Raw genomic sequence first — 24,624 nt, 5'->3', positions numbered from 1 at the left:
TGAGCTTCAGTTGCTGTCGTGGGAAAAATAACAAGACAGCATCCATGATGGCTCCTTAGTGCGCAGCGGCTTGGATGACATGCAAACGTTGCACATATGCAGGTTACGAGCAACATTTTCTAGGAAGGGTTTGCTTATTCCTGAAATGCCAAACCACATTCTGTTTGTGTTACTGCAGCATGATCTGTAATGAAAGAGGGACTCTCTGCAATACATGTCTGTCAGCATCACCACTGAAAATATTCACTTTCAGAGCTACAGCATCGGTCCCTTTTAGTTCCCAAATGCCTTCTGAGTGTTTTTTAAAAGAAGTGATGCAACACAGTGGAAAACATGCCTCTGGTTGAAACATGTAACTGGCACTAAATTCTAAGAGCATTTATTTTTCCCAAAAATGATTAAAAATGTCTTTGATGCAACATTTAAAATGTTGTTTTTGTGAAGGGGGGGTTAAGGTAAATATGGGGTTTAAATTAGGGCTGGGCCATATCATACCGTTCACGATAATACCGGTATAATGTTGGGCAACGATAAGAAAATGAAATATCGCGATAGAATATGGGTAAAACCCGCATGCGCAGTGCCTTTGTTTTCATATGCACATGGCGGAAAAAGTATGGCGGCGACAGAGAATGAGAAGGGCGAAAGCAGATTGTTGAATGAAATGGATGAACCAGAATTGGTTTGTAAAAATGCTGCAACTTCAGTGGTGTGGAACTGGTTTGGCTTTCGTCTGTCAGATACACAACAAAGCACTATTTTTGGTAGAGCATGCTAGCGGGCCGTCGTTATTACCGTGTTTTTTGGAAAATACGGCACACTTAAAATCAATCCTTTGATTTTTCTGAAAATCAACAGTGCCCCTTATAATCCCGTGTGCCTTATGTATGAATTCTGGTTGTGTTTACTGACCTCGAAACGATTTTATGTGGTACACGGCGCTCGAAAATCTGTCAAATGTTTTAGTACAACTTTGCTAAGCTACGAAGCCGCACCGCTTCATGGATTGTCTGAGCATTACGGCTACCGTAGGCAGGAGCCTCACGGAGTGATACGTACTGTGCTTCAACATAATATTACCGTATTGTGTGTTACCTCTTTTTAAGTTTTGTGGATATTATACATGGTTATGCTGAGGATGTGTCGACCAATTTCCACTGGAAATGCCTTTTGGTTAAACTGTCAGCAAGGAATTTGCATTTGCACTGTTAAATTTTTATATAACTTTAATGCAAAAAACAGCTGCTTGTTTAAGTGAAAATACATTGATGTTTTTTGGGGTTTTTTTGCACTAATAAAGTTGTGGAGTTGTAAAGTATTTTGTCTAGTGTCAATTATATCATCAGTTATATCGTTATCGCAAATTTTCAAATGTATATCGTGATAAATATTTTTGGTCATATCGCCCTGCTCTAGTTTAAATAGCTGAACACTTTTAGAAACGTGGTTGTAGCGTCGAGTACTTTTATGAGTGTTTGTGAGGATGATGGCAGTGGCAAGCAAGCAGATATTAAGTTAACACTGATTAGCATTTCTCATGCACACGCTGCTTTTATTTATCTCGGCTTCTCTCTTCGTACACATCTTGCATGCTCCTAATTTTTCATCTCTCCGTGTCCATCTCTGTTTGTTGTCCTCGTTATTAGCTGCATTGTTTTTATAAGTACACAAAAAAAGACTCAAACTCCTTTTATGTGTACACTTTTTCTTTTCGCATACTTTTTCCCGCTTTTGTTTATTCCCCGTTCTCCCTTTTGTTCACAAACAGCCCACCCTCTTTTTCTGTCACCACTCTGCCTTTCTTTCCTTGTCATATATGCCCACCATCCTGCCATCGTTATCCTTTGTCTGTCTGTCTTCATCATCGCAGCTTCTCTCACTGCCTGGGCTAATCCCCAGAAAAGCAATAATGCAGTGCTCGTATATTTTGATATATAGATGCTCAAATGAATCCATCTTCATGCGTTTGGGGGGGGAAGAATTTAAAGAAAAGAGTGGTTAGAATTGGCCCAGCAGAAAATGAAGTATCCTGATTCAGAACCTGATATCGTTCTGTACTTTTATTATCTTTGGTTGATCAAAGTCATTTAAAAAAGGTGCTGCACCAACTACGTAATGATTAAACATTGTGTAATTGGTTCAGTTTGTTTGTCTGTTCTCAAACTTCACAACAATATACTAGGCCCTGGAGGACCAGAGTACATAGGTTAGCTGAGCATTTGGCTCTGCTACTTTATAGCTAGCACCCAAGGTCAAAGTTAACATTGAAAAAAATTTTAAGAAACCATACTTCAATTCAATAAAACTTTATTGATCCTGAAGGTTGACCCCGAAGGAAATAGAGTGAACTGAGTAATATATCATATGAAAGGGCATGAAGAAAGTTGTACAACACACATTTTATTTTTTTCAATGGCACCATAAAATTGCGCAAAATCACACACTGCATGAATATATATCTTAAAATCTCAAGTTTTACAGCCAGTTTTAATCCAATAATATGGTTAAAGATAATAAAATACTCCATTTTAGTATGTAATGCTTCAAGATCATAGGTCAAAGGTCAGACATCAGCATGTTGTTGTGAAAGCAGGCTGACGTCAGCATGTTGTAATAAAAACATCATAAAACATCAAAGTTTTAGTGTAGCCTTTGCCCCTCGGGGGGGAAGGTTGGCCTCAACATGCGTTGACTTGTAATGCTAAATCTTCCACTGCTAGTATACTAAGGCTGTTATTAGATGTCCCCAGATCTAGATTTAAAAACTTGTTTCACTTTAGGTAGTATCTTGTTTTAGGCTTCCTGGGGCACTGAGGGGTTTCTGTATATTTCATTGAATCTTCATTAAATTTTTTAGCTGTGAAATTGTAAATGTGGTTCTTGAAAAGATGTACTCTGCACCGCTGTAGAAACACTGAATCAGTAATAATGAATGAAGCGGTGCAGCAGCCATGGTCGATGATCCCACATCAGCAGTTGGATAAATACAGGCTCCTGAGAACAGCCTCTCATTGTGCCAGTCCCGCAATATAAAATAATTGCAGCCCTCTCTGAATTGCCTGTTGTTTTAGGAACTCAGTACTAGACTGTGAACTAAATGTAGTTTTGCCTTTTTTTTAATTCCCAGAAAAAGCCTCTCTCAGCCATCATTAAAGAAGTATGCGAGGGGTAAGTCTTCATTTGCTTTTTTTTTTAATGTATGCACTAGTTCATGTCTTTTGGATTTGAATTTAACTGTCCCCTACCCCCATACTTGAATCCTATTTGCTGTTTTTTAATTTGCTGTTTTTAATGCACTTTTAAACCAATTACACAGTGTATTTTGTCTCTATCCAATGTCTTTTAGGTGGTCCCTGGGGAGCCCTGAAAACTTTGCTCTGCAGATTGCTGACGCAACAAATTTCTACATCACAGAAAAGGTTTGCTCATCTGCAAAGCTGCATTATATCCAAGAGGGGGATATAAAGGCCTGAAGTGCACACTAACTTCTGCTTGTGTCTTTGTAATCCTCCACAGAATCGCAGCGACATTAAGAACGGCTCAATCCTTCGTTTGACCACCTCTCCTGTAAGTGTTTTGCCATTTGAAAAAGCAAATTCTGTGAATATGTATGAAATCGTTCACAATCTGGGACATATCCTGTTTTTTTTTCCCTCTTTCCTTTTCCCTTTTGCCCTCCAGTACCAGACGGCAGTGCAGCTTCATGAACGGATCCAGTCATCAAGCATGGACGCCAAGCTGGAGGCTCTTAAGGACCTGGCTAACGCATCCCGGGATATCACCTTCGCCCAGGAGTTCATCAACCTCGATGGTATCTCGCTGCTCACTCAGATGGTGGAAAGTGGGACTGAGTAAGTGAGAAGTCTGACTGTTTCTTTTGCTGTTTGGATTTGCCTTATTTGCACCGTTTTCCCCTGCAGCATCTTTTTTGTTTGTGCGTGTGTGTTATAGGGAGCAGGGAAGAGTACATACTTCCAATGTTTTACTCTGGATTTTGGATTTATGTGGCAATATTAGACTTTGACTCAAGAATGTGATCCATCAAAACCAGCAAACACATACTCCAGTTCAATGGGATACCTAATTCAAATCTTACCATATTTAATTTCACATATCGCTGACATTATTTTTCACAGGCCTGATGTAACAAACCACAAATTTGTAACAGGAACCCGGCGTGATTTAATAGGGCTGCAGGTTTGGATGGTATTCAGGTGGATCTCTGATTTCAGTGAGAATAAAAGGGGGTCTTTGGAGTTGCACTGTGCAGTCTGACCGGTTAAGTTCAAAGCGTTTACAGCAGCTGACTGGCCTGCTCATTCACTGACATTCCTCAGTTCACTCTGTTAAGCTGGATTTATTTTACTGGTGTCTCGTGTCATCGCCATCTTTGTGAAGATGCCTTTGATGTGGAACGCTTTTATTTCAGCGTGCTGCAGGGTTGTGCGGATATGCTGTCATTATTAGGTCATATAGCAAATGTCATCATATACACTGCATGAAATAATCAGTCGTACATTTGCGCTGATGATAACCCTAACCTTGTGCATAAGTTTTGCCTTGTGTTCAACAGTGCTACCCTGTGCTGCAAAGAGAAGAACAGGTTCAAACAGTGCCCAGCAGCTCCTGTTCATCTTTGTTGACCATGATAGTGATATTGCACACAGCATAGAGGAAATACTCTGCCTTTTGCATGTTCAGCACATCCAAAAACTCACAGTGTGTGTTGAGGTGGGGGGTGGAGGGCAGGCGTAGTGCCCTGGAGACCGTCTCAACTGAAGGTTAAAGCGAGGACTTTTTTCGCTGAGGTGAAACTTCTCAGCCGTGATGCCAGGGGAGGGGAGTGGGTGGGCGAGGGAGATGGAGTTTGTGCCAGTGGCGTGCTGTGGGGAGTGCAAAGAGCTCGCCAGAACCAAGAGTTGAATTACAGTATGAGTGCAAAACGTGCACACAATCACACAGAAGTAGATAGACGGTGCAAACTGGCAGGGAGGGCAGGAGCGGCCAGCCGTGCGAGACGTGCTCGTTTTCTGCTTCGTGCAATTCCCATTATCCAGCCCTTTTTTTTTCCAGGGAGAGAAACGATAGATTGAAGAGTTGTTTTGCACCTAATGCATGGTTATAAACACACGACATTCAACGTGTCCCGACAGAAGCGCAGTGAAAACCCAAAGTAAGAACTGCAGTTTTTTTGTGCAGGTGTGTCCTGTCAGGCTCATGATTGCTTTTAAATGAAGGTTCAAATTCTGGTTAGACATGTAATGGCTTTTTCTTTGCAGAAACCACTCAGTGATCTAGTGTTTGTGGGTACAGCTTGACAGGAAATCAATGAGGCCTCTTCTCCTTTTTGAATATGATGTTCAAATTAGCAAATATTTGATCTTAATGCAAGGAGCTGTCACAGCAGCACCGAGGTTCCTCCTGTTGCTCCTGGCCCTTTGATTAAATATGTTTTCCATCTAAATTCCCATCAAATCGTATTCAGGGCTGGAGAGTTTGAGCGGCGCGTGTAAGCAAAAGAGAGCAGGGTGAGTGGTTCTGCTGCATTTCCATCTCAACAGAAGGAGCTTATGAAACAGGCATGCAGATAGGTATCAGAGGCTAACACACACACTCTCTCTCACACACACACACTCTCACACACACACACACACACACACACTCATTAGTGTGCCTGCCAACCAACTTGGTGAACTGTAATTATTCAAGAGGCTCTGTGCTCGAGACTCTTGAGGGCAGAGCAGTTCTGTGATCTGATGCTTCTGCCAAAGATGCTGCATAACTTTCATGTGTAGATCAGCTGCCCAGCTTAGCTCCACAAGTTTAAGGCAGACATTGCCCTCTACTGACAAAAACATGGAGCAACTCATACTGTGGTTTGACACACGTTCAGAATGTACAGTGCAACTTCAAACTGATTAATACCACTAGCCTTACTATCAACTTCGGTCTTCTTTGACCAGGTTTAACATATGCTGCCACCTTGATATTCATGAGTGTCATTCATGTTTTTTCTGTTTTTGTCTTGTTAGCTCCCAGCATAATTTTGCCTGTTAAATTCACAAAACCCGCTGTAAACATTATTCCATTGAATTGTACCTTATTAGCGGTGTCATCCCTTTGAAAACTGGATTTACAGAGTAAAAGGAAATCAAACCCCACTGTTAAAACAGTTTCTTGTTTGTTTTAGCAGGTGAAATTAAGAAGTTCTGCAACTCCACCCATTAAGAGCAAAAAACCATCCCTTGTTTAAATCCCATGAAGGTTGTCTCTTTCTGGACCTGACCCTCGTTTCCAGGGCTGCTGCTGTTTGTAGATCGCTTCCAGGAAGTCCCGTTCTGACCAATCCTGTTCTATCAGATTTCTCCAAATTAACAGTCTGACCCTGGGAGATCAATTCATGGTACATTCACTCCATACCCATGTTTGCCCTCCTGTCTCAGTGCATGCTTATCAAATGTCTTTGAGCTATTCAGCTAGTCTAGTCTGAGACCTGGATCTTCCTAGCAGTGATGATCCTCGACATAAAGGTTGAATCAGTTGGACACAGAAGCTGAAGTTTGAGATCCATGCTGAAATCCCAGAGCCCAGATGCATGTGGTCGGAAGCAGACTGCAATACAGAGGTGCACATGGAGACAACATCATATTAGATGATTTTTGCACATATGGGTAGTATCGCTGAACTTCATGAGTGCACCTGTCATCTCGAATCTATTCAGGGAAAGTTAACTCTCTGCAGATGTTGCTTCCTTTTGCTTGTTTAGCGTAAGGCATTTCTCCCACTGCACCTGTCACATATTTACAAGGTGGTCTCTGCTTTTTGAAATGTGCAAAACTCCGTTTCGTTATGCTCACTGTGGCACAATAGGTCTGCAGCAAGCCGCTTTGTCAGCCGTTTCTGCTTGGCATGCTTTGAGCGCCTTAGCGATCCAAAGTGTTTATTTTGAGTCGGTGTATTAAAGTTGTTTACATTGAGACTTGTTTTACATTTGCACAGTAAGGAATCCTTCTTCTGTGTAAAAGCGAGAGTGGACCTCCTTAGAGTCAGGTCTCTTTGAGGGATGTTTATTGTGAAAAGATTGTGATTTGTGTTGCTCCCTGCTGAGACTTTAAGGTTTTGTTGTGTGTTTCCCACCTGTGACACCTAAGTTTCTCTTTACAGGCGCTATCAGAAACTGCAAAAGATTATGAAGCCATGGTAAGCCCCTCCCATCCCCCGGGTAACGTCATTGACTCTGTGCTCTTCCTAACCTGCTGCCTGAGTCTGCATGATGAAGACTCTGGCCCCAAAGCCTTATGGGGAATTACTATAATTATGTGTTTAACACAGCCATTTACAGGCTTCTGTTTTGAAATCAGTTTTGCACTTAAATTTTTTTTTTTTTTTTTTTTGCATGTGGTTTTGGGCAAAATAATCTTCTTACGTCTTTGCCTCAGACTGTTGGAAGGCCATGATTTATTTCTAAAAATGTAATGCCATGAGAAATCTATAAAAAACAGATCAGATATTGCTATGGCCATTTGGGGGTTCAGTGGAGCTAATTTATTAGTTTTAGTCGGTGCTTACATTGAATTAAATCTTGGTCTTCTTTCCTAAATAGTGCTCAGGGTGAGGGGGATTGTCTCTGCACTCACTATTAGACTTCAGCTACTTTTTTCCTTTTACATTATTAGCCAATAGCACATCACACATGAAGACATCACACACTAGGATCATCATCCATCTGTCAAATAAGATTTTATTCTCTTTCTTTATCTTAAATAATCTATCCTCTAATTTCAGTGTTCCTCGATTTCATTAAGCATTTACTAGTTACAGTAACTACATCAAAATGCCCAGTACCATCTGCAAAGGCCTCTTCATTCTTCAGCTGTGGGTTACTAATGACTGTTACTAATCATGTACCATGCAGCAGTACTGACCCATGCGCTGAAAGCATTTCTTATCATTTTATCTTTGGTTTCTGGTTTGCTGATTTGACGGTGGATGCCACTCTGTTGTGTTTAAAACGCCGTTCTTCACTTCACCCATAGGTGTTTGCTATATTTTCAGGTATAATTTTAATGTTTACCTAACAGTAAATCAGTGTAAGATAAACAATGAGCATCACGTGTAGGCCAGGTCACAGTATTTGCCTGAGCAATGCCAGTTGTAAGCAGTAGAGGTCAGTACTGTAAAAGCTACTGGTGAAACTAATAAAAGGCCAGAAATCCCAAAACTCATGTAAAAGTTAAATAGAAAGGTAATGTAACTCCAGAAACTCCTACTGCTGTGATTTATGAGCAAGTAAAAGCTTCTATATTTCATCATTTGTGATTTTTTTTTCCATTAAGTTCATGCAGCAGAAATATGAAGTGGAGGCTGTTTAATGTGGTCCTTGCTTTGGCCCCCCTGTGACTCTTGCAGAGCTGATTGATTTCTCTTGATATTTGTGTAACTGCATGACTTCACTCTATAACATAGCTTTCTGGTCCTGATTGAACGCCGCCCTGTGCTGCCCGGCTCCTGCTGATTTTCTGATGGCCCCTGCTGTTTCTCGAAGGCCAGTTTGTCTGCACTGCATCTCAAGCCTCTGTCCCCATTTATTATTCTTCTCTCCCCCTCCGCCTGTCTTCTGTCTTTCTTCAGCCAGCCTGGTTGCGGCATTGAATTTATTTTCATATGCACCATTTTCTCTGTTTCTGACTACCGCTCGCCCCTTGTTGCCTTCCAAGCCATCAGGGCTTTGCAGATTATACACTGCTCCAAGCCATCTGCTAGAGAGAAGCGTCCTATGGTTTGTGTGTGTCTCTGTGTGTCCTGCCCTTTAGTTTTGGAGACCTGCTGTCCTTCACTTTGACGGCCTTTGTTGAGCTGATGGACCACGGCATCGTCTCCTGGGACACTTTCTCTGTGGCATTCATCAAGAAGGTCAGACCAAGAAAACGTCTCATTAAAGGCAGCCCTGATTTATTAACGGCATTCAAAGTGCTGTTGTTATTCGCTGAATAAAGTTTTGATCGAACATTTACATCATGACATTTGCAGCCTCTGCAATGAAGCTTGTCCTATGATAATGTCATGAAGCTGAATGTTTATAAAATTGTTTGGCAATGGTCCGATTTTCAGGACATAAACATTAAAGGCAAAAATACTCTAAAAAGAAAATTGCTTGTGTACATTACGAGATGTGTATTTTTTTCCCCTCATTTCAAAGTGTTTATATTTTTTTTTACCTTTCTGGCGTCCATGAAATGTGTTTTTGTAAAACATGTTTTCAGAGTTTGTACCTAAGTTTGTATTTAAACTTTTAAAAGTTATGAAATCTTGCTAAATTTTTTCCATCCTATTTTTCCAGGATCCGATTGCCTTATTTTTGAATCAAAAATTGCTCTGCAAAATTTTACCGTGTCTGCGACAGATCCTCTAAACGCTTTGCCCTTTTTTTCAGATTGCCAGCTTCGTGAACAAGACTGCCATGGACACGGCAGTGCTGCAGCGCTCCCTGGCGATCCTGGAGTCCATGGTGCTCAACAGTCAGGATCTTTACCACAAGGTGGCACAAGAGATCACCATTGGACAGCTTATCCCGCATCTTCAGGGGTACGTGAACCCCTTCTTTTTTAACATTAATCGAGCTTGCTGGTTTCTGAAAGCTTCATAGAGATAAATGCCTTTAACCTTCCATTTTTTACTGTGTTTTAATCACAGGACTGATCAAGACATTCAGACCTACACTATAGCTGTCATCAATGCTTTATTCCTCAAAGCTCCTGAGGAGAAGAGACAGGTGAGGCTGCGGTGCACGCACACACAAATACACTGCATATACTGTATTGTAGCTCATTTCATGTTGCAGTCATCAGCATTTTTCAACTCTAACAGTGTCTAACTGTGTGTCTTTGTGTGTGGATGTGTATTTGTATACGAAACTATAAAACATCTGCAGTGTAGTGCAGTGTAAAGAAGTGCTACCATGCTCCCATTTCTCCAGTCTTTCCCACACACACACGCTCTCTCTCACCAATGTCACGCGTTGCCCTGTAGCTCATCACATGATCCCTTGCCCCAGCACCATAGGGTCCAGAGATGCGCTCTGACATTAATAATGAATGATGCTAACCCACAGCTTTTCTCCTGCACACAAAGTTGAAGGCACGCTAGGCTGAAACGAGCTTCGCCGCAGTGCTGAAAACAGGCTGTGTGTGGCTGTTTATTATCAATTTAACACTTTTTGTCGTCGAGCTTGCTCAGAGAAGATGTTGTGTTTTTTAAGACTCTGTTTAGGGGACAAGCAAGCTGTTTCTCTTTTAGCTCAGGTTACGTGTTTGTGTTATTTCTGCGAACAGGCCGCTTTTAAAACGTGGTGCTATGGGACCACAAACTAACACTAATCGTGATAGTTTATTTCAGCGTGATGTAGAAGATGTGAGATGCTCGGTGCACTCTTTTTTTTTTGTTTTTCCTCTAAGGTCAGAGAGTGTTTTGTGTGTCTGTGTGCGTGCGTTAAGGACTTGACCATCAGTAGACCTATTATTACAAACCCCCAGTCTGTCACCGTTCTGCTGACTCTGTTGCCCCCCACCCCCCTTTCTCCCCTCTCGCCACAGGCTGCTCGGCTGACAGAAAATGTTTTTTTTTAACCTCCTCTCACACTTTTTTTTTCTCCTCCACATTCACTCACTCACTCACCCTCTCTGTCTCTCTGTCTCTGACTTTGTTTCTTCACTGCACACGATATGGTAGTATGATGAGCACATTGTGGACATCCTAAATTGTCCCCTGACAGTAAGTGCACCCTTGATTAGCACCCTTTGTAGTTTGCACTGTAGAAGACAACAGTTAGTGCATTTAGTATCCCTTCTTAAGTTCCTTTTTTTCGGATGGCTTTCTTACGTTTTTAATTAATTAATTATTTATTTTTCATTTTTACCCGCCTTAATTCCTCATCGTAGCATGGACAATCCTAAGACGCTTTGTCTTGATATGGCGTTGTGTCTCACTCTCTCCCCCGCTCTTCCCTGTTCCTCCCCACTGTTCTTTCTCCCCCTTTAGGAGATGGCCCATATTCTTGCCCAGAAACAGCTGCGCTCCATCATTCTCAGTGTAAGTCTACCCATACCCTTCTCCTCTTTACCCCTCCAGTGTCTTCCTCTGTCTCCTCCTCTCTGTCTTTGTCTCTCTCTGTTGCTGTTTGCGTTTCAACCTCTTCTCTTCTTGATATCTGTAACAAAAAAGGACACCTGCCACATCTTTCTCTGTTTCACCCCCTTGGTCGTTATCTCTTGTGGATACTTTTTCCACACCTGTTCCCTTTTGTCTCTTCATCATCTCTCTCCTGTGTGAAATCTCATTCTCCTTCCCCTTTTCCTTCATCTGCCTTCTGCCTTCTAATCCTCGCCATTCACGTCCAAATCCTCTTATTCCTCTTTGTCATATCTTGTCGTCTTCTGGCAAAATCCACTTCTCGCCTTTCTGACCCTAAACCCTTTCCCCTCTCCTTTACTTTTCCCATTTGTCCTCTACGCCGTGCAGAATGTGATCCGGAGCAACACGCCCATTAATGATGAGATGGCACATCAGCTGTACGTGCTGCAGGTTCTCAACTTCAACCTGCTCGAGGACCGCATGATGACCAAGATGGATCCTCAGGACCAGGTGTGGAGTGGGACAGTCAATCAAAATGGGTGGTGGTGGGTGTGAAGAGGGAGGGAGGGAGGTAGATTACCATCAGATTTGCATATCATCTGCAGCGGCTTCATTTCTCAGCTCAACAAAAATCCCAAACAGGCTGCTAATACGTTAAAAGCATCCCTGAATAGAAAAACACTGTAACGACTGGATGGATCATAGACTGACTTTCAAGTTCGTTGGAATTGTACAAACTCTGTTTTTACCGTATATACACTCTGTTACCATGTGTGTTTGCACCTTTTCCCCCATTTTTACAATCATTAATCTTTTGTTCAGTGGCTCGTGGGTTGTTTGGGCTGGAATCATCCAAAATAATAATAATTTTTGGCTCAATATTTAAATCGGGGAATTGGCTATTGTCCAGATTGCCTAGGGAGCTGCGGAGCCCCGGACGATGGAGAATGTGGGTGAAAGATTGTAAGACTGTGAAGTGGTAAATGGAAGAAAAGACTGATGGGTTTGTGAGCAGCGCTTTAACATTCCTCTCTGTGTGTGCAGGCTCAGAGAGACATCATCTTTGAGCTTCGGAGAATCGCCTTCGACGTGGAGTTGGAGCCCAACAACAGCGGCAGCATTGAGAAACGCAAGTCGATGTACACCCGCGACTACAAAAAGCTTGGCTTTATTGTAAGTGTTTTCAGAGGGCTTTGTTAATCCGCTTCCTCTCTGATGTTATCCTCCTGGTAAAAAAAAAAAGCTTATTTTAAACATATCACAGCTAGTCCAATAACAGGCTGTATATCAAAGATAAACAAAGCTGACATGATGTCACCCACTGGTTTGCAAACTTCCTAAAGTTAATGATTTTGGCTCCTGTGGTCTTTGGAAACCACATATTACAAGTGAAGCGGAGATCTCACTGAGAAACTGAGGATGTTCCACACTTACACAGGATAGTCATGCCCTAAAGGTTACTGATTCGTCATTCTTTGACAATGAAAAGAAGAAAAAGACAATCATGTCGTATTACCCCGTGACTATAAACTCATCAGGAAAGTGTTTACTGATGCTTATGCTTTGGCTTTGCTGTTCATACCCAGTACCTACGTTTTTTGTACAGCCTTGGATGCAACGTACCAAAATAAGTATAGTATTGTGGAGTGTGTGTGTGTGTGTGTGTGTGTGTGTGTTTATGTGTTGCTTTTGTGTTGTATGCAGCAGTCTAACTATGGCATAAGAACTTAAGTAAAGCCACTGTGGCTTGGTGTAAGCCCAGAGCCGTTTCGGGGCTCTTCCCATTCACACTCCAACTGCAGTGTGCTCAGTAGAGATAAGGCCAAATTGGCCTGTCTTGTCTCCACTGTGTGGAGAAAACCCACCCTAAAAATCCTTAGTCTGCTTTCAGTGCTCCTCAGTTTCCACAGACACACACATACATACTGCACGTGCACACATATAAAACTCATCATTCTCTAGATCACCCTTATCACTACTGAGAAAAGTTGTTTATCTTCTAATATACGCAACTTCTGTTCAGTAGATATTGTTGGACATGCTGGGAGATTGTTCACATTTTATTAGATATGCATGTGCCTCATAGTCAATTTCTGTTTTAAGCCTATAAGTCTGCTTGCTGTCAGGCAGAATTACAAAACTGATGAGCCAGGTCTCACTGTCCTCCATTTCTCTTTCATCCTCCACTTCCTTTACTCGTCTTCCTGTCGCTGTCCTCTTCAATATTCTGCGTCACATTTAAAAGTCAAGAAGACTCTCGGAGTGACGCGTCTTCGCGTGTATCTGTGCATTTAATTGTTAGTCGTCTGCAATGTCTGGAAATAATTACGTCTGACAGACTTTCAGCACAAACTGTTTCTTCCCGCATGTCTGATGCAATATTTAGATGTTAAAAGTAGTGCCTGTGTTTTTGTTATTTAAAAGTTTTGAGTCTGATTGTTGAATATTTTAGTATAAGTTAGTATTTCATATTGTTCCTTCCCCATGGCCCTTCACTTCCAGTTAGAGTTACTTACCAAATTTCGAACGGCAGTTTGGAGAAATTTACTTGAGTTTAGTGTCGTAACTACGATATCCATCTCCAAAATGTCAACTTTTAGCCCAATAATCTTTTGTATTTCACCTACTGTGGAAGATATTTTATGTGTTTATACACTAGTAGAAGATATTCAGACTCTCAATAGACAGATATATATAAACACCTAGCAAAGCTTGGAAAACGACCTTTTTAGTAGTTTCCATTGTAGTAGGTCTTACAGGATATCAGCCATGAGTGTGAAGATCATGTATTTGCCAGATATCTGTTTAATAATCAGCGATAAGTTGTGTATTTGTTTTTACTTAACAGATTTCAAGTGGGCAGAGCTCTAGTTTTAAAAATAAAGTCTGCACCAATTATAATTTTGCATTATTTTAACCTAAATCTAATTACAGTGGGTTATTTGAGACTGCCAGCCTGCTGCGAATAAATCAGATCAATCCACACCCACACACTCCTCAGTACTTTTCTACTGTTTGTTTAGTGTTTTTTTTATTAACATTGTCTTTAATGGAATCAAAAGCTTCGAGGGGCTTTAAAAGGACGACCTCCTGCTCCACTAACGCGGCCCTAAAACTCCAAGTTTCCTCCCTGACAGAAGGAGAGTGTTTATGTTGTGCATGTGATCCCTCAGCTGGGGGGAAAAGAGGAAAGGGGATGTTTAATCGATTATATCAAAGAGATTAAAGGTTAAAAAAGGAGATTTGGTGAAATGTGTTTAAAAACATGTCTCACACTGCACCTCTGTTTCTCTCAGAACCATGTGAATCCAGCTGTGGATTTCACCCAGATTCCTCCAGGCATGCTGGCTCTGGATAACATGCTGTACTTTGCCAGGCACCACCAGGACGCTTACATCAGGGTAAGCACGCACGTACAACCCTAACGCATACACAAATGCTGCACAGAGATTCCTGTAGTGTCCTACAAAAGCCTCACTTCCCTCCAGCTCATTCAATCAGTGAAGTTTCTGGCTCGCTTTCAACACATCTTTCAGTAAAACTGCATTTCACGAGGCTTTTCAGCCCTGACGATAAAACTTATTTAATTTCTTTCACCGCCAGTCTCTAAACAATGCTGCACTGACATTAAGTGCTTTTTGTCATCCATGCATGATAGCCAGCATGATTTTATACAGCTTTTATCATTATGTGTGTGGCGGTTTCTAGACACGATTGTGGGAAAAGAGAAGCGTTAGTCGTGCCTGCTCAGCCCTTATCAGACGAACAGTGGGAGAAAACACAGCCTTCAATTCCACAAATTAAACTGTCACCAGCTAAAATGATTGGGACCTTGATGGCCTCGGTTATGGCGTGCTGCCACCATCCACGTAATTAGAGTGGGGGTTTTTTGCTGGTGACTTTTATGTATAGATTTAATTTATGTTAATCCACAAGCTCTACGGGGTCAGATAAGGTCAAGAAAAAGACTTATAGTTTCTACCTCAGTGTTTGTGGGTAAAATACCTTCAGTGTGACATTGAACCCTTTTAAAAGGGTTTAAGGCCCCTGCACCTAATTGGTGTCAAAAATGCAATGCGTGCTCATGCTCACCTGTCACCGCAGCAGGTAGCTCTGCATGTTTGATTTTACACCGGATAGACTTCCTGACACAACTCCAAAGGGCGTTTGTTTCCCAGGCTGGAATTAAACCAGCGGCTTTTCGCTTTTCCAAGTGAATCTGCTTTAACCAAACCCAGTAAATGCTATTAATTCCTGTCAGTTAACCTGTCAGAGTGGAACACAGTGCAACACCACAAATTATTCTTCACATAGAGCTGGGGTATCAAACATAAGATCTGTGGGCCAGAATCGGCCCAGCAAAGACTCCCATCCGGCCCCTTGGATGGCTTTGGAATATACGAAGGAGGACATAAATTATGGACTTTTAACTTTTACAGCTTTTCCTACTGATAAAAACACCACTCACTGCTATTCATTCTGCACCAAAGTAATTAAGTAATAGATTAAAAAACAAAACAAAATTACAGTGAAAAATCATGAACTTTTCTATCGAATATATAGAAACAAAAATTAAAAAAAAAAAAAAAACAATTTTCTGTAAATTAGGGAACATTTAGTTTTTTAATTAGTCTGGGCAATGAGCTTTTTTTCAGCCTTCAGGCAACACACTCACCAGAAACGTCTTTTTTTGTTTTATAGCCCTGAGGAAATACGGTCCTTATTTCTTGCCTGGCTTATTTTATAACCTCTTGTTTCCAGATTGTCTTGGAGAACAGCAGTCGAGAAGACAAACACGAGTGTCCGTTCGGCCGCAGCAGCATCGAGCTGACCAAGATGCTGTGCGAGATACTGAAAGTGGGCGAGCTCCGTAAGTCTATATCAGCAGACGCGCACACACACACACACACACACACTTTGCACACTCTGAACGCTGGATGCCTTCAGCGTGAATAAAGACATTAAAAAAAACAAGATGCTTTACGTGCAGAGATGCATATAGTTGTGTGCAAGAATACAAACATCCAGAGACACAAGTACACACAGCCCCTAACTGTTAAGATGAAAGCAGCCATTATGCCCAGTAATTGTGCTGCCAGGAGTTCATTATTTAGTGATGCACCTCGCCCCCACGGAGCCCCTTTTCAGCCTAATATGCCGCCTCTGGAAGGCACACTGCGCAGAGAAAGAGACGCTGTGCCTACGTCCACTTCAAATTGATGTGCCCTTTTCATCTGTCTTTACTTGTTTAAATAGCTGAGCTGGTCTCAGTTCCGTTCCAGACTGACCCCTGCTGCTGCCTGTGGGGAGGAAGAAGGCATTTTTAGCTCAGTTTTAAACAGATATGCCCTTTTCTTCTGCTTATATTCTTTTTTTTCCAGAGGAGTTGGCTTCAGTGCAGGTTTTTTTTTTTTTTTCTTTTAAACTCTTGTCGGAAAATTGTCCTGATAAAAGTGCCAAGCTAGGTTTCAATACCAGATAAGAAAGTGTGGAAACACTGCTTTTTTTAAACGTATTGTAATTGCCCTGTCTATTTTAAACATGCTCTTATCTCTGCCAGACTGAGCTCTAATGCTACATTTCTATGCCCAACTTTCCTACCTTGGTCACATTCTGCCTGCTCTACTTTTATCCCGCGAATGACCGGTAGACACGTCCTGACCAGGAGAGATGGGCTGGGTGAGTGCAGGGCACCGGTGGCGTGTGGAAACATGCTGAGCTTTTAGTTTTCCTTGTTTCGGTGATCACGTTCATTCTACTTCGTGTTTGTTTGTGCATCGGTACGTGCCTGCTGATTCTTTGCAGCAGATCTCTGGGTTATATTTATATTCCGTGTATGTCAGTGCTCTTTTTTCTTTTTTTAAATCCAAATGTGCTTCACTCCACGTGCCCTTTAGGCCTTTTCCCATAGCAGACTGAAATTCTTCACTTCAGTCTCTCTTAGAAATATCATTTTGACCTCATTCGTACCAAAATACAGATGAAACAGCCAGACTTGTCCCTAAATAGGGAAACATGTGTATCTCTAAGGCTTTTTCTAAGCTTCGAGTTGAAGGGCTTATGCAACAGAGCTGGATCCCTGGGATGAATGCCAGACTGTCATTATGAATAAAACTTTCTGTTTTTGTGTTCAAATACAGTCCAAATTTCCCCCCCTCCCAAAAAAAAATTGGGGATTCTCTTTGAAATGTAAGTCGTGATGCCGGCTTTTGAACTGTGCACTCATAACGAGCCGGATGGTCCCTCTCTTCTTTAGCCCGAAGGATGCGACTAAGCTGATGATACTGTTATGTTATGACACAAAAAAATTCCCCTCCAGGACCGGATGCCCTAGTTGAATTATAGCAGTGACCTTGACTCGTACTTCTGAGCCTTTCAGTCCCCAGTGGCTGTATAATGTCCCCTTTACTGAAGGTGTTAGTCTGGGACACTGAACATACCATTAATATTTATGATGCAGCAGACTGTGTTTTTGTATTTGTGAAATGGGAGGGCAGATAAGAATTGCAAAGGTGAACCCATAACCTGCAGAGAATGACCGATCTATCTGCGATATTATGCTCTGCTGACATGATAACGGCACATACGCCTGGTTAAAACATGACACGATGGCTTTATACACAAGTAGGCCATCGTTGGGTACAAGGTTTAAAAAAAAAAATGGATGTAGAGGGAATGAAATGAAACAAGGCAAACACTGGGAACAGGAGAGAAAAGACAACATTTTGATATATTTTTATTTACTGAGCTCTAAATCTTAATCTTCTCATCCATCTCCGTCCGAGCTCCAGTAAATATTTGCTCAGTCTCACACTCTTTGAACATTGTATGAGTCCAATCCTTATGAGAGGATGCCACTGTGCCCCAGAGTACTCATAAGCTGCATTGCTTTTCTCCTGTAGTGAGCTAAGTGCATTTTCATACACACCCCATTAGCCCTGTGTATATTAACACACACTAATGAACGTACAAGTAGGACAAATGTAACATGGGCCTGGCAGGTGCTTAGAGAGTGACGGCTAGTCATTAATAGAGTGTGCGTGCGTGCGTGAGTGCGTGCGTGCGTGCGTGCATGTAGCACTTCTCCCCAGAGAGATGATGGTGGAGAAATGAGTCTTGGCTCTACACTGACATCATTTGGTTGACCTTTCGAAACAGTGAAATACCTGACACTAATGAGGATGTTAGAACTTTTCTCTTTTTATCAGCTTTGATGGTATTTAAGTCAAGATACTGTTGTGCGTTGTTCCACCAGTAACTTAAAATGTAACAGCGACGTTTCTCTTTATTGTAAGAGTTTGCACTGTGGGGCAAAAACATTCTGTTTCCTGTTCACTACACAAAAGTATGAAAACTAAGTCATGGACGAATAAATTTGACAGTTTGGAGGGCGGAGCCCAAAGGCCCTAATGTGATTGGTCACTTTAAAAGCAGTGACACCTCCACCTCTGTTAATGACAGATTCAGTTGACAGTATTAAATCGACTTACTCTGTAACAGCATCATGAGCGCTGTTTCATGGAAAATGAAGTTTGCTAAATTCACTCTCAACTGTTCACTTTGAGCAGAAACGCTGGCAGTTATCACTGGATTAGTTCAATGCTAAAGAAAAGACAGAGTACACAAAGGCAAGGAATTAAATTGCGTGAGTGGCCATGAATACCTGCGCCTGTGAAATGAAAGTGTAAGTGCTTGATTATGTTTTTATCTCGCACACCAGTATATTATTATAAATATTATTCCATACAAAACCCCTGAAAAAATTATTTGCTTGAACCATAGTGGTGCTAGAGATGGCAACGTTGGTTGGCCAGTTGGTAAACAGTTTTGGATAGGGCATCTAACGTAGGTGGAGTTGCCATAGTAACATCACCTATTTAATTTAGGACTTACATTTTGAATTTAACTCTGTGGCTGTGAACATTTTTTTATGTTGTTGTTGATGTTTTGCTACTATGTATTTAGTACTATGCTATTAACACGACACATTGATGCTAGCAAGTCTGGTTAGTTCTTGGAAGATTAACTGGTGAGCTTGAATGTGTTTGCTAAATGTCTGGATAATTAGATGAATGGGTTTCAGATTTTTAGTGCTGACTTGGATGCTGCTGTCAAGATATATTGTAAAAGCTTTGTAAAAACCTTGTTGAGCTTATAAGTTTTTATGCAGCACCATCGCTACAGCCCAGTAGTTCGATCAAAGACTGAAAAACCTGAAGAAATTTAGTATTGGCTGGTGTTGTTTTTTGCCAGCCATCTATATGGTGATGCTTTTATTATGAGTGTGCTGCTAAGCTATTTCACCATTCATCTCAAAGCACCACTCTGACTCCTGTAAGCACAGTTGCACACGAGCTGCTGGAACGTCTGCATCCATCACTGTAAAACAGTAACTTAAATTTAAATGTTCTTGTGAATAATGTTCCACCACACAGTCTTAGTGCTGCAGAAGATAAATAAGAAATTGATACACTGAGAAAGCTGTACTCCCTAAAACTTTGATGCTACCGAGCTACACGCTGATGCAAAGCTGTAAAACAGGAAAAAAGTGTTAGCTTTAAAAAAAAAAAATCTGCTCTGTATCCCTTTGTGGATAAAGGCAGAAGAAAGAGACAGTGGATTAATGGTGACAGCAGTGACGTCTCTGTGGCTCATTTGCTCTCTCCATCTGTGTGAAATGCAAGTATGGCTCTGGCACGCAGACGCTCTCTTCTTGTTTTCTCACGAGGATGAAACACGGAGGGATTCTGGATTTGCCGGGGCCTGCTGAAGTTGCCTTTCTTCCCTGTTCGCGTCTTCAAGCGCTTTCATTCTAACCACATTTTTCTCATTTTTCTCACTTTTCTCACTCTTCGTTCTTGCTTTCATGCATCCTCCTTTTTTTATTTGTCCCTCTTTGTGTGTCTGAAGAACATCTGTCCCGCTCAGACTTGTAATCCTTTCTCCTGCTTTTATGGTCTCGGTTGCTGTCTTTTCCCGTGAATTTGACAAAAATCAGAAAGTAGCATTATACCATTGTCTAAAAGAAATACTATATAATCCATTCATGAATCTGCAGTGATAGTTTTCTTAGTCCTCGCTCAGGTGAACAAACTTTCTTCTATTCTGTTTTTCTATTTCACTCTATCCGTGTTTTAAGACCTTATAGTATTTTGCCTTTGTTGCTGTTGTTCAGATGTCACTGTGCATATTTGATCTGCACAAAGGAGGCAAGCTTATATCAGCGCTGATAGAGCCTACATAATTCATAACAGCAGGTGTCACTCTCTGTCCTGCCTCTCAGTCTCTCTTTCTCAATTACTTCCATTAATACATACCTGTCCTGGCTCTATTTCTCCATTTCTGATGCCTTGCTTCGGATCCTAAAAGATTAATTGTCCCAACAGTGTTTCTGCTGGAACACGGGGCCTAATGGAATCTGTGTCTTTGAGACGCCGAGCCATGACTTCTCTCTCCCCGCTTAAGCCGGTCCATGGAATATTTATGAAGTTATTTAGAACAGGCCAGGCATGGTGAGTAATGGCCCTGCTTGGTGATTCACGGTGTGTCGTCTCTGTGCTGAGATGGAGAGCTGGGTGGTGAGGCATGGCGGGTCCAGGTAGGACGCACGCAGGCTAGCAGACACGGATGCCAGACTCAAAAAGAGACCAAACCCCATTTCTAAGAACACAGAGAGAGGCAGACTGACGGTCACGTGCTGTTCTTCAGGTTTGTTTCTGTGTCTTTCTTTAGAAAGCCATCAGCCAAGGTCAGAACAAAAGGCTGTGTTCAGCACCTTGGTCAAATCCACTGTACGTTTCAGCACATGAGCAGCATTGCAATAAGGAATATTTACAAAATTCTCTTAATTCAGTTTTGTTGTTTATATCGCCTCATCTGCCATCTGTGTATCTCTTACTTTAAGCAAAAATTTATTATACTGTTCATATATTTGTACTGCCTTCTAATATTCTAATAAACTCTAAGTGACACTAGTTAGAGAGTAACGGGGCTGTTGTGATACATATGGCTAGTTGAGTCCAGTCACTCAAAGGTTTGTGTGTGGACTTGTGTGTATGTGGTATGTCCAAGCCCAGCAGGTGACTCAGAGTCATCCAAACTCATTAACCTCCCCTGCTGTTACCCCAAAAAACAACACACACACTTCCACACATACACGTACAACCCTTGAGAGGTAACACAGTGTGAGATTAAAAGGCTGCTATGTGTTTGGACTGGCCCACAGTGTGCCGGTGAGATGTAGTTTTTACACACACTCACAGCCGCGAAATGGATATTCATGTTGGGACATGCAGCCATACACTCATGCAGAAGAGTAAATAGCAGCCATAAATATCATATCTCACATTCTCAGGCTTTTTAATCAGTCCGTTTCAAATGGAAAGAAACAGCTTCACAGCTTTAAAATGTATTTCATTATGACTTTATGGTTTCTGATTGTTTTCTATGGCACGTTAGTGTCTGTAGTTGCTATCTTTGCTATCTGTACCTTAACTAATTTCTATCCGTGAGCACATCTGAGGGACGAAGGTGCATTACACACCATGTGGTGCATAAAACAGTAAAACAAGCACGGAGGACGCATTGCTCAGGGATGAAATTCTACCTCCTGCTCGTATGTCACACGCTGTGGGGAGGCCGACGCAGCATAAGAGCAATAAAGTCGCGCCAAATATTCAACAGTGTTCACAAACGTATGTCACTACTTCAGAAGATCATATCAAACAAGAATAAGCTCAAACTTGCCACCGGTAAATGGTCCTTGAAGTATCCGTGACTCAGCTCGCAAGGTATTTATTTTCATCATAAAATGTTTCTGATATTCTTGAGATTTCCTAATGCTGGGATATTTTTTAGTGCCTAGCAGCAGAGTTTGCTCTGCAGGATTGATTTGAGACTTTTTGGATTATGTTTTCCAACCTAAAACTTGTAACCCAGCATGAGCCCAAGCACATGCAGCTGCAGTAACATCCACCTCACCGAGGCTACAGAGAGTGAGGATTTTGGAAGTAATCGATTTTGAGTCATTTCACTTTTGATAGCATTAATCACACTTCTGATTCGATGAGGCATTTTCCAAATTCAACAACTTCTCCAACAGCAAAAATTAAAGTGTACATTAAGTGTTAGCTGTGCATTGACGTGGAAGCTGATCGTCAAATCACAGCTACCACTGCAAGCCACCTCCTTTGTAATTCTCCCTCAGTGAATCAGGAGCAAAGGAGATGATGGCAGAAGGATGTAAAGGCCAAGCGCAGAATCCCAAGTATCCCTCGAGTCATGACATGAGCATCTATTTGGCAGTCAGCAGCCACTTCTCACAGTTGTCAGTTGCAGGCTTGTGTTAACTGGGGGGAGGATAGCATTCTTCAGGGTTTTCCACTTCATAGCCTCAGGCAAACACCAGTAAACGGATTGTAAATTTGAGAGCACAAACAACAACAAACTTGACAGATGGGTGCTTGAGAATCTCAATTTTTGAGCATCATTGGCATTTTCCAGAAACTCCCGTCCCCTGTCAGTTCTCAGCATGTCGTGATATACTAAAGTGGCTCAGTGGATGAAACATAAGCCAGCCTATGCAAGTGCTGCCGGTTTAAATTTTGCTTGTATGTTTTTTTGCTCTTGGAGGTCCTTGGATGTAATTTACCAGCAAACCATGCTCTCAACAATCTGTTTCCCCAAAAGACCTCTTACTGGCAGGCTGTCGAGGGTGAAATCAGACAATACAAAACCGCTGAGGTCTAGCGTCTTTATATAGTTGTAAAAGCACAAAAAGATAGCTGCTTTGGAAGCTGAGAGTTACAAACGGGACAAAGTTTTCTGTGCTGTTAAAATGAAGGACGATGTGAATATGGTGTAAATGCACGTTTCTTTCCTATCGGATACAAAATGAGATCAAATGCAAAATTCTATCAGTGCAATTAAATATTCAAAAGAGGCAATTTCTGCGCTTGGAGGTTAAATTGTGGTTGCTAGCTAGTTGTAGTTTGCATAGAAGATGCGGCTTATCTGCAAATATTTGGCATCTATTCCCGAGCTGTAGTGAAACATGAAAAAGTACAACACAACCTGTAAACTGAGACAATTCTGCTTCAAAGTAAAAGCAAATTTTCTCTCTTTGCATTTTGTGACACAGGTTTCACAGTTTTCTACCGCTTGGTGAATAGTTTGCAAGTGTTTGCAGACCAGTGGATTGATTGACTTTCATACAACCTACTCTAACTGAAGCAATCGTGGGGCGGTTTTCAGTGCAGAGCCTTGCCATAATTTTCACATTAGTGACTCCCAGCAACCAGTTGTGAACCAGCTGGGGAATAAACCTTTTTTCCTTAGTGACCAGTGGGTAAATGGGGCTTTAGCAATCAATGAAACCAATTGGGGAATACATCTTTTTCTTTCATGACCGCTGATTGCCAGATGGCCACTGCCGGGTCTCTAGGCCTGCATGCCTGGGGCGTTACGCAGCATTTGTTCCTTTCCAAAAAGTGAGAGCATTCCCGCATTAAAAGGAAAATGCACGTCATCGTTTGCACCTGACGCAGCTACATCCTTATAAGTCTATTATTTTTAGTCGATGCACAGTACCTGTGTATGAATATGTTTTGTTCACTTGTGCAGGCTTTGTTTGTGTGCATACCGCACTAATGCACGAACACATATGTGCATGTAAGCTGGATCATTTTCTGTTGTTTTGTAATGATTAACAAACAATTCTGTTTTTTGCATTTGGACCGTCGCAGACAGATTGTGTGTTTGTTTGCGTAAGCATGACTCACGCCATCTGAGATATTCCTTCAGAAGAATCTGGCACGAGGCGTAATAGAGTGCATGGTTTAGCCCCCATATTTGGCATGATAAGATATAAGTTGTGTTTAGTACTGTTAATAATTGCAACCCAGGCACAGCAGACTCACAAAACTCACAGCTGGATGCGAGCCTCATTGTAGCTGAGAAAGGAAGTCTGTGCGAGCAGATGCTGCGAAATTTGTTGGATTTCTGTCTCAGTCCACAGCACTGATGGATTCACTACATGCCTCCCTCTGTCTCATTTTCCTTTCTCTCCATCTGTTACCCTTCTATCCTTTGCTCTTCCCCTGTCCTCTAATGCTTCTTGACCATTGTGAGCAACACCACATGCTAAAGTGGTTTTGTTATGCAAATGAAAGCCCCAGAATTTCGAGGCTCCGACTTTTCCCTGTTTTTCATCCTTATCTAATCTGCATCCCTCCCTATAATGGCACAGTTGTTGTTAGGAGATTCCAGATAAAACAAATTTAATATTTCGAACAAATGGTTTCCCGTTATTGTCTTGCATCTCTTGCACTGCCTCTTTTTTTTTTCTTTTTTTTGTTATCTTGCATTCCTAAGCAGAGCCTTGGACCAGCGACCCCCTTTCTGCTGGCATCCTTATTTAATGATCATTAGTTTCATGATTGAGATACTTTAATCAGAGCGGAGCCAGAGCCTCGCTGGTCTGGCCCAGATATTGTA

The 24,624-nt window shown here is 41.7% G+C and overlaps 1 protein-coding gene across 5 annotated transcripts in view; it reads left to right on the top strand.

Moving 5' to 3' along the window:
• Positions 1-24,624, top strand: part of elmo1 (engulfment and cell motility 1 (ced-12 homolog, C. elegans)) — a 105,049-nt gene that overhangs the window by 44,752 nt on the left and 35,673 nt on the right. For 2 of the 5 annotated variants that reach the window (XM_065470974.1, XM_065470975.1), the window contains exons 3-16: positions 3,128-3,168; positions 3,347-3,419; positions 3,517-3,567; positions 3,682-3,851; positions 7,165-7,200; positions 8,814-8,913; positions 9,434-9,585; positions 9,694-9,772; positions 10,729-10,770; positions 11,038-11,088; positions 11,518-11,640; positions 12,175-12,303; positions 14,427-14,531; positions 15,892-16,000. In XM_065470974.1, the coding sequence (XP_065327046.1) occupies positions 3,128-3,168; positions 3,347-3,419; positions 3,517-3,567; positions 3,682-3,851; positions 7,165-7,200; positions 8,814-8,913; positions 9,434-9,585; positions 9,694-9,772; positions 10,729-10,770; positions 11,038-11,088; positions 11,518-11,640; positions 12,175-12,303; positions 14,427-14,531; positions 15,892-16,000 (1,261 nt within the window). The remainder of the gene's footprint in view (positions 1-3,127; positions 3,169-3,346; positions 3,420-3,516; positions 3,568-3,681; positions 3,852-7,164; positions 7,201-8,813; positions 8,914-9,433; positions 9,586-9,693; positions 9,773-10,728; positions 10,771-11,037; positions 11,089-11,517; positions 11,641-12,174; positions 12,304-14,426; positions 14,532-15,891; positions 16,001-24,624) is intronic. The other 3 variants (XM_065470976.1, XM_065470977.1, XM_065470978.1) reach the window with 3 other exon arrangements.

Source organism: Pelmatolapia mariae, linkage group LG22, assembly GCF_036321145.2.
Source record: "Pelmatolapia mariae isolate MD_Pm_ZW linkage group LG22, Pm_UMD_F_2, whole genome shotgun sequence".
Lineage (NCBI taxonomy): Eukaryota > Metazoa > Chordata > Actinopteri > Cichliformes > Cichlidae > Pelmatolapia > Pelmatolapia mariae.
The sequence above is the reverse complement of the archived record's forward strand: the minus strand, read 5'-3'. Positions and strand labels throughout refer to the sequence as shown.